This window comes from Rhinatrema bivittatum, chromosome 10, assembly GCF_901001135.1.
Source record: "Rhinatrema bivittatum chromosome 10, aRhiBiv1.1, whole genome shotgun sequence".
Classification (NCBI taxonomy): domain Eukaryota; kingdom Metazoa; phylum Chordata; class Amphibia; order Gymnophiona; family Rhinatrematidae; genus Rhinatrema; species Rhinatrema bivittatum.
Genome location: NC_042624.1, coordinates 99,154,445 through 99,171,239, shown reverse-complemented (window position 1 = coordinate 99,171,239; position 16,795 = coordinate 99,154,445). Strand labels below are relative to the sequence as shown.

The 16,795-nt window shown below is 42.7% G+C and overlaps 1 protein-coding gene across 2 annotated transcripts in view; it reads left to right on the top strand.

Annotated features, from left to right (window-relative positions):
• Positions 1-16,795, top strand: part of IL23R (interleukin 23 receptor) — an 88,675-nt gene that overhangs the window by 13,496 nt on the left and 58,384 nt on the right. For both annotated transcript variants that reach the window (XM_029617513.1, XM_029617512.1), the window contains exons 2-4: positions 8,345-8,416; positions 10,407-10,694; positions 13,132-13,255. In XM_029617513.1, the coding sequence (XP_029473373.1) occupies positions 8,347-8,416; positions 10,407-10,694; positions 13,132-13,255 (482 nt within the window). In that variant the 5' untranslated portion in view covers positions 8,345-8,346. The remainder of the gene's footprint in view (positions 1-8,344; positions 8,417-10,406; positions 10,695-13,131; positions 13,256-16,795) is intronic.

The following is a 16,795-nucleotide window of genomic DNA, read 5'->3' as shown; positions in this document are numbered from 1 at the left end:
AAGGGGATGGGAAAAGAGGGAAGAGACAGAAGGTGGTTGCATGTCAGCCCCCTACCGGCTGTGTTCACCTGGATGAGAGAGTTCACGCCTGGCCCCAGGTCCCACTCCCTCCCGCTCTATAGTTCCACTTCCCTTTTTCTCTGTAAATGAAGCCCTGGTTAAGATGTGGTTTTTTTTCTTTTTTCCAGTTAAAAAAATATGCATTTTTTAAAAAGCTGTTTCTGCTTAAAGAGAGAGGATGAGGGCTCTAATATCTAGGAGTTAGACATGTTTTATGATCCTACCCAACCTGATAAGGATTTCTACAAACTAGATCTTTTGCTAATGCATGAACATCCTTCTCTGGGCCTATTTGTTTTCTTGGCTAGTTTCTTGCCTTTTTTTTTCTTGTACAGCTATCTCTTCCCTGGAATGTGCTCTAAAGTCAGGTTGAACCATGGAGATTTTCATACATTTTCCTGTTTTTGATTGTAATTCAACTCTGTATTTTCTTGAATCAAGATATCCTGAATGCATAATTTGCAAATTATAAATAAAGAGTGAAAAAAAAAAGAAACTAACACCGTCTCCAATCTATATCTGGATCCAAATCTGGATTGTGCCAGATCAGGTCCTTGCAAATCCTCCTAGAAATCTGAGCCACCACCTCTGATTCAATTATCTGTCCCACTGTTGGCAATTACAATCCTTAAGATCCAGTGTTGATTTAAGTATAGCCTGCTTTAAGACCCTCGGATACTTTCCCTGTGTCAAAGACAGCCCAGGATAGAATCAAGCAAATTCTTCAAAAGTCTACCTGAACAGGGATCAAGAATACAATTTCCCTTTGAAATTTCTCTCAAATCTATTTGATCTCTTCCAGTTTTTTCAAATCTATTTGATCAAAATGCTAAAATGTTAAAGCTTCAACTGGTATTTGCTCTAAATTGTCCTCTGCATTCAAACAAAAGTGCTATACAGGTAATCTTAGGACTGTGATCGTGATTCCCTGTTCATCTATAAAAGGTTTACTTTTAAACATTTGAAATTGGAACTAGGTGAATTAAGGAGGTAGGCAAGACACCTGCTTGACAATCAGCTGCAAGATGAGAAATATTCTGTCAAAGGAGACAGTGAGAAGTCCATTGATGGCTATTAATTCAATTTACTTAGGGAATAGCCACTGTTATTAATTGCATCAGTGGCATGGGATCTTCTTGGTGTTTGGGTAATTGCCAGGTTCTTGTGGCCTGGTTTGGCCTCTGTTGGAAACAGGATGCTGGGCTTGATGGACCCTTGGTCTGACCCAGCATGGCAATTTCTTAGGTTCTTATGTGTTTGGCCTGAGATGTGGCATCCCTTGCATGGATGTTTATCCTATCCTGAGTTGCTGTGTAAATTGGCATGTTGAACTTGTGTGCATCAGTGTGGACAAACTGTCAAGGAACCTGTGTTGACTACTGAGCAAATGACCAGAGATGCTAATTCACTCAAAGTGTGCTGCCCCTATAGGAAGCTGATGTAACAGAAAGTAAAGTGAGTTATCTTATGCAATTCCTGGTGTGCTTTGTATGATTGCTGTTCCCTGGAATGAAATGGTATATTTGATTTTAAGGTACACCAGTAAGTGGACTGTTTTTTGTTTTTTTTTTAATAACAGCAATGTATGTGACGTTTGTGCACCAGTGTTCCCTAGGACTAATGATTAGTCTATGAGCTTAATATTAATATAATCCATAATATATCGGGCTTGGTAGTGTGACCGTCAGTGCTCGCGCATGTTCCCCAGCCCGCCGATAGATGGCCGCCTTGGAGGCTCAAACACGCCGTACAGCGGCCATGTCACAACACCAGCTACAAGAGGTACTCCTGGGGGAATTCAGCGCTACTGCGGAATGCAGAATTTGCGCAGAATTCCTCCTTCCCGCCAATTTCCTCCCTCACCTCGCTGATTTCCTCCCTCGCCGGAAGACTATTCAAAACCGAAAGGACAGCGGCCATCGCGGGGCAGGCAGAAAATAGCAGAGGAGACCCTGGCATGCCGCGAACGGAATGCGTCCCGTGGCACACGCTCCATTCGTGGCAAAGATAAAGGCCCGGCGCGTTGTTCACTGCAAAAAGGGAAGGCCCCCATGTGCCGCGATCGGCGCGCCGAGGCCTTCATCTTTACCACGAACAGAGTGTGTGCTGCGGGACGCGCTCCATTCGCGGCATGCCAGGGTCTCCGCTGCTATTTTCTGCTCAAGGAGAAAATGGAAGGCCCCCGTGTGCCACGAACGGAGCACCGGGCCTTCATCTTCGCCGCGAATAGCGCAGGTTCCGCGGCATGCCGGTGAGAGAGAATGTGTGTCAGGGAGGGGAGGGTGTGAGAGAGAGCATGGGGGGGGGGATGCCGGTGAGAGAGAATGTGTGTGTGAGAGAGGGGGGGTGACAGAGAGCATGGTTGGTGAGAGGGGGGTGGGGAGGCTGTGAGAGAGAGCATGGGGGGGATGCCGGTGAGAGAGAATGTGTGTGAGAGAGGGGGGGGGGTGACAGAGAACATGGTTGGTAAGAGGGGGATGGGGAGAGTGTGAGACATACACCCACCCTATATGAGGGTGGGTGTATGTGGAAGGGACACTCTTACGGTGAATTTCTAGGGAAATTCTGCTCAAAATATTTAAAATTCTGCAACTTTAAGTAATAACTTTTTTCTTTAATAATTTAAAATGTAATTACTTAAGATCATATGTGCCAATAAAAAGGCTCGCCGCCCGGGCGTGGAACAGGTACAGTTGCTAGTTGTTCTATAACCATTTGATATTTTGGAATCAGTAAACAAATACTAAAATATCAATCATACATTTTAGCAAGACGCCTTATATAAAAAGCTCATTCTGTGAAGGATTGAGGGTTTTTCCTTTAGTGAGTCATACAAAAAAAAACAAAACCCAACCCTCAGTTTCAGGTGGAAATTCTCAAGGTTTGGTTTAAACATTAGTAAATGTAGGTCATTTCTGTACTGACACTTTCCATTATGCTAAGACAATTCAGAAATTCACAGCAGCGTGGAGAATCAAGGTATGTATGCAACCATGAATCAAGGAAGCTCGTGCAGAAGCTGGAAACGAGCCATGAAGACGTAACAAGGTAAAGAATATGTTCTCCGCAGACAGCTTGGTGAAATATCTGCTGTGTGTAAAATCACACGAGTGAGATTTACAACCTGTCAGAAACTGCTTTTACTTTGGCAGCTTTATAATAATAATAATAATAATAATATATTTTTTTTGGTATACAATATATAGTTGAGTTACTACTCTGTTTTTGACTTGGTTTTAGCACTTGACTCATGCTGGTTTGGATATTTTGGAGTACACCGCCTGACGAGGTAGCAGGCCTCCTAAGACATGGGGGAAGTATCTCTGTGGGAATGTTCTCTTGTAGAAATTACAGTCTGGTACTTCCTCCACCCAGCTGCTATAGTTGTTGCTACCTCCCCAATCAGGACATGTCAGGAGTACTACTGACTCCAACAGAGGTTCAGATAGTGCCCAGTAGAAGGATTCTGTTTGCTCTTAACAAACAAAATATATTTTTATTTAGATTTTTATATTCTGCTTTTTGCAGCTCTTCAAACTGGTACTGTAGGTACTTCCCTGTCCCCAGAGGGCTTACAATCTAAGTTTGTACCTGAGGTAATGGAGGGTAAAGTGACTTGCCCAAGGTCACAAGGAGCGACAGTGGGACTTGAACCTGCTCTAACCACTAGGCTACTCCTCCATTTTACTATATTTGCTTTGGGAATCCTGTTTCTCGCTTCACTATTGTCCTCATAATTAGCATTGAGAAGCCTCCACTGGCTTCCCATCCTACATGGTACATGTGCATTCTGATGTATACACACATTCTTTTTGTGCAAAAAGATCAATTTACGTGCATCAAATCCATTGAGGGCAATTCTTAAAAAGCTATTTATGCAGGTTGTGGGATAACCAAGCAACTTTCTTAGGCTGGAGGCAGAAACCATGCTGACTCCAGCCTTTTCTTACCAGATTATAACTTTATTTACACCTCTCGCAAACAATCACAGTAGAGTGCCTACCTTCAGCAGTAGTGCTCACTGCTTCAGTTAGGACAGCAATATAATTAGGAGCTGCCTTCTCCTGTTCACAGACTGCTGCCCTCCAGCAGTCTACTCATAGCTTGGGTTAGACCCAGCAATGTATTCAGGGGCCAATGTAATAAGGTCCTTTGAAGCTGCCACGGGTTTGTGTGCGGATGTGCGTGCTTTTGTACGCGCAAAGCCCTAAATGGGGATGTAACACGGGTTTTGTGCGTGGGAAAAAAGTGCGTACGAACTTGTTTACAGACCCATGGTTTTTCCTGCGTGAATGCATGCTAATGGCATGCAAAGGAGGTGATTAGTTAAACATAGGCAATGCAGGGAGCCGCGCTAATGCTAGTGTGTGTTTTTTAATGCGGGTTTTTTTACTGCCATGGTCAGGGCACGAGTTAAGTGACAGTGCCAACTCGGGGGTAGGTGGAGGGGCCTATGTCGGCGTCCAAGCGTCCTGAAAATCACCTAGCTGAGCGCTTTATCTCTGCGTCCAAGTGGCGAGCTTAGCTAGGCACGTTTCTGGGCGCCCGATCGTATAGATTCGCGATCAAGTAAGTGCCTAGCTCAGCGCCTGAGTGGCAAGGTAAGCTAGGCGCCTTTCTGGGTGCCCGATCGTATAGATTTCTCTGCCACAAAAAGAGCACGAGCGGCCTGATAAGCACCTAGCTGAGCGCCTATCTCGGCTTCAGAGTAGCCAGCTTAGCTAAGAGCATAGCTCAGAGACCGAGCGGCCAGCTTAGGTGGATGCTTCCCCGGGCAGACAAATACACGGCCAGAAGAGCAGCAAGATTGTTAAATTAAATCACATCCAAACGGAGCACCTACCTCGCTGCTATGACAGTGTGAATTAGCATCCATGGAAATATTTGCCATGTTTTCTGCAGCACGGTTAAAAATACTTTCCAGGGTCATACTTTCACTTAATAGGGAGACCCGCTCACTCGCTCGCTTTTGTACGTGGATTATCGGAGTGGGTTTTGAACGGGGATGCGGCCGTTTATTATACTCTTAGGTACGCACACTTTTCTGTTTGTGTGCGGATTTCTGTGCGCAAATCATTTGCATAATTTATATTTTTTAATATCCTGCGGAAGCAGCAGCTTCAAGCACGTGCAGTGATATCAAGACCCATGCTCATAACTAGCACCGGTTTTGCTGCGGGTCTTATTACGTCGGCCCCCTGGAGAGGTGGGGGGGCCTCCTGATCCCAGCAAGGCTCTTGCTCTTAACCTGCCCAGCTGGATCCCGCCCACAGAGCTGCCTCTCACTGTAGGGATTTATAGCCCGATCCTGCACAAGCTAAGGAGAGGTAGTAAGGCCACGCCTTCACACAGGTAAATCGGCAGTCTGAAGCTCATCCTCTGTGCCTTGTGCAACAACGCACCTACGTTTACCCGCATTCAGTGGAGGTGCTCCTGGGAGCTGGGTTAGGGCAGGGAAAGTTATAGCGCGCATGGTTTTTTCATTTTCAAACTGCCCATTTTGCTGGGAAGAAGCAGGTGCAGATCTCTGCGGCTGAATTTTCTTTTGTAGGCAGCTCTGAAAGGGAAACGCATTTTCCCCTGAGAATCGGTGCAAAGTCCTTGGGTTAATGTACCCATGGACTTTGAAAGTCCTTGCATTTTTTTTGAAAGTTGCGCCCCTTTAAAAGTAACCTTTCTGTAATTATAAGTGAGAAGAGACAAAGCTTAAATGGTGTTTTGAATATTGATGAAGATGTAAAGAGAGAGTATTCATAGGCTCAGATTGTCAACTTGGGCAAATCAATACCAAATGAACGTACATTTATTTATTTATTTATTTAATGGTTTTTTTTATAGACCGACATTTGTTGGGAACATCACATTGGTTTCCAGATAAAAAAAAATTACCAATTGGCTTTACATTAAAATTGAGGTCAAGAAACAAAATCAAGTAACAAAGAAATTGGCAAAGGGCTTTACAGTAAAATTGAAATTGAGGTCAAGAAACAAAGGTTAAGAAACAAACGGTAACAGGAATTACCATAGGCTGGAAATCATACCAGAGGAGGGGGGGAGGCTATATTTTTATTTATTTTTTTATTTAACACTTTTCTATACCGACCTTCATGGTTGATGACCATATCAGATCGGTTTACATCAAATTGGGGAACTGTAACAAAAAATCGTTTGAACAGGAAGAGCAAAGTTACATTCAACAAGGATAGTAAACTTGGAAGCGTAGACAGCTGGAAAAAAAGGCCTAGGAAGGCAATAAATAAAGAGTATAAACAATAGATGAATCAGAGGTAGTTAAGGTAGTTAATTCAATATTAATATATGAATATTAATCCAAAGAGGAAGAACAGATGTGAGGGAATGGTAGTGATGGGAGGGGGGTAGAGATCTACACTGCTTCTCAATAATTGAAGAGGAAGAGATAAAAGCAGGGGGATTCCATAGTGCATAAAGGCTATGCTCTCGTACAAGGGTAACACATATGATTCGCATACTGGAACGATAAAGAAGCTGCTCTGTGTATCCTGGAGGTTTGGTTGATGACGAGCTCTTAGCATAAGCAGCGATGTGAGCGTACGGATGAAGTGTGTAAGAAGTGCGCTGTGTGTGCTGTCTAAAAGAGCAATTACATGAGCCGTGAGGTACAGTTTTGGCGTTTCTGTTTGAATTGGGAGGTGAAGAAGCACAGCAAAGGCAATTAAGTTAATCAGCAGAGTGGTGAACCATTTACCATGGAAATAAGACCAGGGCAACAAACGATTACGTGGGAGAGGGGGAGAGTAAGAAGTGATATGATACGAAAGCTCTGAGCACATGCTGTGGCAACCATGAACAGAATGGGCCGCTGTAGTTAACAGAGTCACCGGTGCAGGAGATTTGGAATTGAGTCTCGGGATACCTTATATTCATAATTACATGTTCTCTGCTAGCTCACACCTCCTCCTTACTGCCTTGGGATTAAAAAAAACGTATACCTTCCCAAGTTTTTCTTTTAGGTATATTATTTGCTTCTAAGTATTGTTAATTGCAGCCTTGCAAACAACGGGTTAGATTTCACAGACTAGGGAGGAGGTGGGGGAAGCAAAAGTGAGGGTGTTGTGTGTGTGCAATCAATTTTGCTTTTGTGCCAAAGTTGAGATTCACACAATTGCCATTATTCTGCAAAGAAGAATTTATGCAAAACAGAATCTACAAAGATGATGCAAAAGCATTTTATTTCACAATTCTTACATAGCGCAAGTTTTGCCCGAGGCATAAATTTGGCCCTAGGTTAAAATCTGCTCACAAAAAGGGCACCCATGGAAATATGAACAGAAAGTGCTACAAGAATTTCCCCAATCCTTAAATCTGGCACAATATGTGCCCCGCCCACAGTGACTTCATTCAGCAATAGATATCTAGCAGTTTAAGCCGTCATAGAGCTGTTTAAATGGCTGAGTCGACAAACTTGATTGGCCAAATCGGGCTTGAAGCATTATTATGTCTGCTTAAATAACCTGATATATGTTGCTGAATATTTACACAATTCCTATTGCCGCAATAAGACAGAGGTAGGACAGGAAGTGAGGACCTTTTAGACCTGTTGTCATTGTATTAGCATTTGTTGTTGCATGTTAACACTTTTTGAGGATAATTTGCAATAGTGCACACAACTCAGCACATACATGCTAAGGTTATACCTGTATTTTATAAATTGTGCAGCATGAGTCAGGCAGTTTATAAAATACTACAGTTCACTGCCCCCAAAGTGTGCGTGCATCAGTTCATGCACATTGTTTACTGCAGGAGTCCACAGTTTATACAACTATTTTATAAAAGTGGATGCATATATTTTACCAAATAATTGTAACGTGCACGCAATAATCCTCAGTTTATGTAGGTATTTTAGAAAGCTGGCTGCTGTATGCACAAAATTCACTTATGAATATACTTGCTTGTGGGTGTATTTCCATGCACCAAACCACCAAGACTTCCAATAGTTGAATTAGACCTTCATCCCCGCCCACCACTGCTTCATCCAGACCCCTCCACCCAACAACTGCAAACAAAAGGGAAGTCAGATTTAACATGGGCCACTTGATTAACAAGTGCAGAAACCCACCCACAGGTTTGACAGGGTATACACATAACTCCTTTTATAAAATACATACATGAGCACGGGCCTGCTTTTCTGCCCTTCTGAAAATCTACTTTCACATGTGTATGTCATGTTAACCTGCACATCCTCTGCGTAAGGCTTGGAAAATGACTTCCTTTATGTTTTACAATGTCTTCCTGTTGATTTCAGTTATGGATCACTGCTTGTTCTGCTGGGAAGTTGCACTGCTGCTCCATTCACTTTGTTACAAGGATTCTGGAGGTACAGGTGATCATTTTTCTACAGTACACATAATTGAATTAGTAGATGTAAATGCTTCTTTTAGGCATAGTTATGGATCACACATATTAAAGCGAGTGCTACAGTTTGTTTTTTTTGGGGGGGGGGATAAGCTTGATTGCAGGATTTAGGGTACAAACAAACTTTTGTGTGACATTTAATTTAAAACTTGGTAAAACTCTTACTGTGTGCTGCTCACTTGGATCTCACAACATTCACAATTCTTTTTTTTTTTTTTTTTTTTATTTTGTTCCATCAGTTTCCTTCTGCTTGGCTGGGATCTGCAATAATTCACCATCACGCTGGGATTTTCCTCCTACTTTATACCTCCTTCCAGCATATCTACATGCCGATATGCTACTAGCCTGCAGATGGCCCCGTGGGGATGGGCCAGTAACGCAAGATATCATAATGTGATATCTTTTTAGTTCTTTTGTCCAGAACCGCAGAAGGACCTTGTGAGGGCGGGGCATCTGAATGGTGGATGAAATTTAACGTGGAAGAGTGCAAAGTGATTCACATAGGGGGGGGAAAAATAATCCCAACCGCTGGCACACAAATGCTGGCTTCTGTATTAGGCATCACCAGACCTGGGAGTCCTTTGTGGGCAATATCCTGAAATCCTCAGCTCAGTGCATGGCGGCGGTCAAGAAAGCAAGTAGAAGGTCAGGAATGGTCCGAAAAGGAATGGGAGTGAAAAGGAAGATATCACATTGCCTCTGGACTAATAAAAAAAAATGCGATTGCACTTTGAGTCCTGTGTGCAGTTCAGGTCGCCCCATCTCAAAAAAAGATATAGCAGAATTTAGAAAAAGTGCAGAGGAGGGCGACGATAATGATAAAGGGGATGGAACGGTTCCCTACACAGGTTAGGGCTCTTCAGCTTGCAAAAGAGGTAGCTGAGAAAAGACAGGATAGAAGTTTATAAAATCATGAGTGGGGTGGAATGAGTAGATAAAAGATGATTGTTTACCCTTTCAAATAATACTAAAACTAGGGGTCACTCCATGAAACTAGCAATCAGCAGATTTAAAACAAACGGTAGAAGGTCCTTTTTCACTTGAAGCACAATCAAGCTGTGGAATCTGTGGCCAGAGTACGTGGTGAAGGTGACCAGCATAGCTGGGTTTAAAAAAGGTTTGGGCAACTTCCTGGAGGAAATCTTCCTAAAGCATTATTAGCCAGCTAGACTAGGGAAAGCCATTGCTATCCTTGGGAGTGAGTAACGAGAAATGGATCTACTCTTTGGGATATGCTGGGTACTTATGACCCCAGACTGACCACTGTCAGGGACAGGACACTGGGCTCAATGGACCTTTGTCTGACCCAGCATACCATTTGTTATGTTCTTATGTTAAAAATCACATGAAATTGTGGACTTCAATGCAAAAAAAAAAATTAACTATGCCTCCTTCATATGCAGTTCTATGTACAATATGCCTCTTTGCAAACATAGGTAATGAGCTGTTGTGATAATTATGCAGCTTATTATCTATTTAGCATAGAAAGCAAAGCCTAATTTGAAAAGACTAAATTTTGAATCCTAAAATTTTCAGTAGCACATGTTCACACGATAATGCATGTTCTCGGCAATTTTAATGTGTGAAATCGTATTTGTGAATGTGTCTCAGCTTTGGTACATTGGCTTTATAGTCAGCTGAGGCCCGTGTACCAAGGCGTCTCCCAGAACATCGCCCCCCTGAATTCGGCTACTAGGTGTCACCCTTAAACAGTGATTGCGACTTTCAGCTGCAGCTGAGCCAGGGAGCGAAAGACCCAACTCAGTGACTGAACCGGAGAACTTCCACATGGCAGTAAGCAGAACTGCCCCTGGGCCGATCCTCAATAATTCTACTGTATGTCATTAATAGATACGACTATTTGAAGAAAATGAAAAAAGGTGTAATTCTCATGCAGTAGCCTTTACTGCCGATGAAGCTGTTCTAGCAATTTAATCTCTTTCTTTTTGCAGGTCATATACATTGCAATGGCCACGTATGGACAGAGCCAGCCCCAGTCTTACTGATGGGTTCTGATATTTCCATATTTTGTACATCTACTAAGCAAAGATGTTCCCGGGGGTCATTTTTTTTCTTTGTAAATGATATTCTTTCTACTGCTTCCGTGAACCGGATAAATGACACTACAGTTCAACTCCAGCTCCCTAACTTCAGAATTCCTGACTGCAATGTTATATGCAAAGTCGCATGTGATGGAAAATCCAAGGACTTAGTATGTGGCATGACCTTATTAGTAGGCTGTAAGTATACTTATCGACTGGAAATGTGATATAGTATATCCCCCCCTTAAATAGCTGCGCCAGGAATAAACAGAATAAGACCGCGTACTTTTCATGCACAATTCTAGTATACGTGCTGCCGAAGTGAGCGCTCTTGTACAATCTTATTCATCTTCTATAGGGACCCAAAAAGCAATGCGGTGTCATTGGGAAAATGCAACATAATAATCGGGGTGTCTCAGTTTTTTATGTGGATTTCGTAATTGTGTTAAATAGTGTGGCTGCTGTCCTAGTCCACTCGAACGCAGGGAAATAACGGTCATTAAACAACAAAATAAAAGGTGATATCTTTTCACTGGACTAACTTTAATGCATTTCTGGACTGGCTTTCATCAAAAGGGAGAGGGCAGCTCTCAAAAGCCAGTCCAGAAATTCATTAAGGGGTAGATTTTGAAAGGAGCGTGCTCACGGTTCCCGGCGTGCGCATATTGACGTGCCGATTTTATAACATGCGTGCGCTGGCGCGGGCATGTTATAAAATCAGATGGCCACGCGCGCATGTGCGAGCGGTGTGCGCGGGGAGGCGAATTTTCGATTAATACGCGCGGCGACCCAATCTGGCTTCCCCAGTTCCCTACCCCCCATCTGCCTAAACTCCCACCTTCTTCCCCTCTCCTCCCCACCCCCTAAACCCTTTGTTTGGACTTATGTTTGTTTTGTCTTATTACTTCCTGCTCCTCTGGAGCAGAAGTAATCACACGCCAGCTGGCTGCTGGCGTGTGATTACCCAGGACAGTGGCTAATGCCCGTTGTCCTGGCCGGCCTCCGCTTTCTGCCCCCTGCCCAGACCACGCCCCCCGTTCCATCCCTTTTTCAGGGCCCGGCACTTGTGTGTGTATCGGCAGTTACGTGCGTGGCTGGACCCTTTTGAAAATGCGCCCAGCGTGTGCGGAGCCAGCCACGCAAATAAGTGACCATTTTATGCCCGCGGGCATTTTAAAATTCGGCCTTTTATTAGTCCAAAAAAAGGTATCACCTTATATTTTTTTGTTTCTTGACCCTTATTTTAGTGCCTAATTGTATTAATAATGCAATTTATATCAGAAAGAGGGTGAAAAAAAGCAGAAGAGACAAAAGGGCTTGACCAAGAGCTCGAATACCAGGCTGTGCAAGATTGTAATAAAGCCACTGGAGAAGCAGGGAAGGCAGAGGAGAACTGACAAACTTTCAGCTGGGATTTGAAAATGGAGAACAACTCCATATCTCATGCACTCAGAAACCAGAGAAAAAAGTAAAGAAAAATTAATCCATGAAAAAAAGAGGGCAGATCTTAGCACCATTTTATTTCTTTCAAGTAGGAAATGAATCAGGAACCTGTTCTTGCTGGTACCGCTGCCTTAGCACACTGTTTCCCCACAGCATGCAGGTTTTGAAATCTCAGATGTTTCATTTAGGTCCTATGTTGCGTGATTTACATTTCCCAGAACATTTTGCTCTAGACTGGTACGACTGTGACCGCTGAAACCTGGCTCTACGTAATCAGAGCCACCACAGTCTGAATCTTTCGGGTTGCTGATTAAATATCTGTCTTCTGCAATCTCCGTCCCCAAATCATACACTCGTGCAAAAGCTTATGAGCCTCCGAGACATTTCACCTTGCCCGGAATGGCTTACCACAGACCCCAGGGTGCTAAAACACATTAAAAAAAAGGACATTGACCTTTTATTGAAGATTTGCTTTAACAAATGTCTGCCGTATTTCATTGATTCCAGCCAAGTCGCTCTTCTGCTGCACTGTTGTGGAAGAGCGGAAGAAGTGATGTACAAAGGCCCTGAGCCTTCGTGGTGGAATGCTTTCATGTCTTCCGTCAGAGCACTTTTACATCCCTGAAGGCTTAGTGGTTTCTGGGACATCCTCCAGTTTTCTTAACATGCAGCTTAGTCGCTGCCACAGGATATCATTGCACACAGGTCATGTTTCTTTATAAGTGGCCTGGCCCAGTAAACCAGAATAACAGAAAAAACAGGTTTCTTCAGTGTCTTTTAAAAAGCAAGTTACTCGGTGGGGTACTATATATAATCACGGTGGTTTCCATTTAATTTGCTTCTCATTTGCTGGATCTTTAATAGCTGTAATATTGGTTTTAGAATGATGTTGCGTGCTTCCCCCTGCGTTTTGAAGGCTATTTGTCAGCAAATGTTCAGCCCTATCAATGGGCATATGTGAAAAATTCTAATATGGTGTATGCAGAGCTGGTATGCAACAGAGATCTCCTAAATCTAAGCAAAAAAAAAAAAAAAAAAAAGTGAGATAAATTGGATATTTGGGACAATTTCTGGGAAACTAGAGGTTCACCTTGTGAAGCGAACTGTTCCTTTGTTCCTTTCTGAGCCTTATTCCTTAAAAAAGAAAATAAAAAAACCAACAATACATTAACTGTAATGTGTATCCCTACAGATCCTCCAGACAGCCCAACCAATTTCACTTGCGTCTCACACGAACGTTCAGTTCGTATGGCATGTACTTGGAAAACCGGAAAACATACTTACATAGAGACAAACTACACTGTCCATTTAGAGAGGTAAGCTCTAGCAACCAGAGTGCTGGGTTTCTAACTAGAAGCATTGTTTTGCTAGACTGTTGTGTTATATCTGAATATACCTATTGAATCAGTTGCCTACCGTGTTCAGCAGAGTATTCTGGTTGCCATGTAAGTCCCTTCCACCTGAATGTGTTGTGGATCCTTATTTCCACTAGGTTGAAAAAGATATTTTAGCTACCTGTATATGAAATGTCTGTTATTGATTTACGTATTAATATTTGTCATTGAAAATAAGTGTTAATATATATTACTAAAATAACTGCAAAATACTACTGCATAGGCTACACATACATACACATATATATAAACAAAGAAACACACACACACACATCTATTCATACTGAGAGTAATTCTCAAACCATTTCTGTGAGTAAAACAGAGCTTTACCCTCTGCAATGGCCTTGTACAAAATTGGCCGCCCACTGGGGTAGATTTTATAATTTTGCGCGTAGCCGCGCGTATCTTATAAAATCCGGGGTCGGAGGGAACTTTCTTTCCACCCCCACCCCCCCACACCTTCCCCTCCCTTCCCCTACCTAACCCACCCCCCCGGCCCTATCTAGACCCCCCCCCCCTACCTTTTGTTGGCAGATTTACGCCTGCTGAAAGCAGACGTAAATCTGCGTGCGTCAGCAGGCTGCTCACGCGCCATCACCCAACCCGGGGGCTGGTCCGGAGGCCTCGACCACGCCAAAGGAATAAGAGGAAGACTTTTGGGCGAAGAAAAAAAGAAAAATTAATGAGAAATGTGAGGCCATCTGAAGCAGAGGCCTATGTGATCACAAAAGCTCATATACAACAATGTCTTTTTTTTAATGTAAAGCTAATAAAATCCTAAATATTTAACCTAGTCAAAAAAGAAGTTGTGGCCCATTTAGTACAGCCAAGGAGGACACAGCATTCACAAGGGCAGTACTAAATGAGCCACGGGCAGCCTCCCACCCGGTTCGGGAGTAGCTTTTGTACATCCCATTGGTCCTGAGTCCATCTGCTACACGCTAGGAAATGTAGAAATTACGTACCTGATAATTTCATTTTCCTTAGTGTAGACAGATGGACTCAGCACCCCGCCCATGGCTGCCTCGCAATCAAGAATCCTCGGGGGAACCTCCCCCCGAGTGCAACACAAGCACGAGTAAGCCAACCCTTATCTCTAGTTCAGGCACCCATATTACCAGGTGTCGGTGCTTCTCGGTTGAGTGCCCTGGCGGTCTCCAACTAGAAACCACGTCAACCAATCCAAGTTATCAAGTTACTCAAGTTAATCAAGTTAACCAAGTTAATCAAAATTATCCAAACACACACATATTATCCATAATTGCTTTTCGAGGAGAAAACTGGAGAGCAAAGCTTCCTGCACGGGTATATGTAGTGCTGACGTCAGATTGAAATCTGACTCTGTCTCCAACTGCTATCAGGAGCACACTGTACCCATTGGTCCTGAGTCCATCTGTCTACACTAAGGAAAATGAAATTATCAGGTAAGTAATTTCTACATTAACATGCATATAAGTAATAGTATGCTTACCATGTCTATATTGCAAAATCTTAAACTCATTGCACTCCCCCTTGTGTGAACGGTAACAGGCTTAGAACCATTTTCTATAACTTTTTTACTTAATCTAATTTCAAGGTATCACCACCTACAGAGATTCCAGTTTTCTGCAGGCATCAGTAGGACTATTAAAACCCCACGCTACAGATGTGATATCTGTAATGTGTCATGCGGGTAGACTTCATAACTTCTCTTTTTCACCTTTTACAAATTCATAGCTACTCCTTCCGCTGATCATTATCAACATTTTTTCTTCCTCTTAGCAGGGTACAATTGTAGAACAAGATAAATAGGCCTGATCTTTTAAAGCACATTGGAAGATAGCAAGGAAAAGAAGGCGAGCCAGTATTCCCCATTTGTACCAATTCAAACTTGTATTCCTCTCAGACTTTACTGTACTGCTGTCATCATAATGCCAGGCCTATTCACATGAGAGAGAAAGTCACCATGATTTTAATTTATCTCAGTCTCTCACTATATTCCCCCCGCCCCCCCACACCTGGGATTAGCATGTTCTTTAACTCGTGGCGATGTCCCTATGCATTATGAAGGCAGTTCTGAAAAGGTATTTACCTGGGTAAAATGGCCTGACGGAAGGTCGCCACCCTCAAACACGGTTAAAAGCATGCACGACTATTACGGCACATTCACTTTTATCCCCAGTGAAAACGGGGCGTTTCTGTGAGCGTGTTGAGGTTGAGGTGAGGAAATTGGCATGTGTACATTACATTTTCAAATGTATGTGCGCAAATATCCACCCCACGCAACCTGCAGAAACAGCAGCTGCAGATCTCCTGAGCACTTTTAACGCTCATACTCTGTGCTTATAATTTTCTGCTATGCGGTGCCTGTCTGTCACTTACACATTGATTATGTGCATTATCTGTTCCTTTGTATTGTATTATTTGAGCAGTTCTTCAACTATATACCTGTGGTTGTATTATGGTTTCTATTCTGTGCATTCTGAATAAAAATTATATTGGAAAAAAAGAAAAAAAAAAAAAAAAGAAACAATGAGGGGAATTTTCTTTGTTACATTATCCTGCTAAAGTGTACACATTAAAAGTGATTTTTTGTTTTTAAAACTACTTAATCTGAAGAGCTGAAGTAAGTTCTGCGCACCAGTCAGCTGCTGGCACGCACTTCACCGCGACAGCGCCTAATGGCACTGTCCCAGCTGGCCCCTAGCCCGCCCCCTTTAAGAAACCCGGCACTTCTGCGTGTACCAGGAGATACGCGCGTGGCCGGACCGCTCTGGAAATGCGCTTGGCGCACGTATGGCCCAGCCACACGTGTATCTCCCGGGATTTGCGCGTGCCAGGCTTTTAAAATCAGCCCCATAGCTTGCAACTATTGCAGGCTCTTTGACAGTCATCTCCTAAAAGATGACCACATAATGATAGCCAAATGTATTGGTCCACTCAACGTTTCATTATTTATTTTAAAAAATGCCTATAATGTCTCCCCTGACCAAAGTGGTATACAAAAATAAAACATTATGAGGTCCATTTTCAGAGACATTTAGCCAGAAAACTCACAAGTTACCCATCTAAATGCCAACTTTTGAATATTTTGGACACTTAGCCAGGTAATCTTTAACTGGATCTCTCATTATCTGGATAATGTAGGACTTATCCGGCTAATTTAGCAATCCAGCCAGTGACTGAATACTGAATTTGGACCTCCAGATATAGCTATCTAAACCTACCCAGCACCCACCAATTTAATAGGGTAATTGCAATAAAAACTGTATTCAAGAAAAATGCACCCTATTTCAAAACCTTATTGCTAAGAAAAAATGTATTTAAACACATAATTGATATTGATTTATTAATATTTCAGAAATCTAACACTTCTTAGAAAAACCACCCAGCATATAATTCATATAATTTTATAAAACCATCATCCAACCTGCATTCATACTATACACACTACACTCCTAAATACAAAAAAATACAACATTT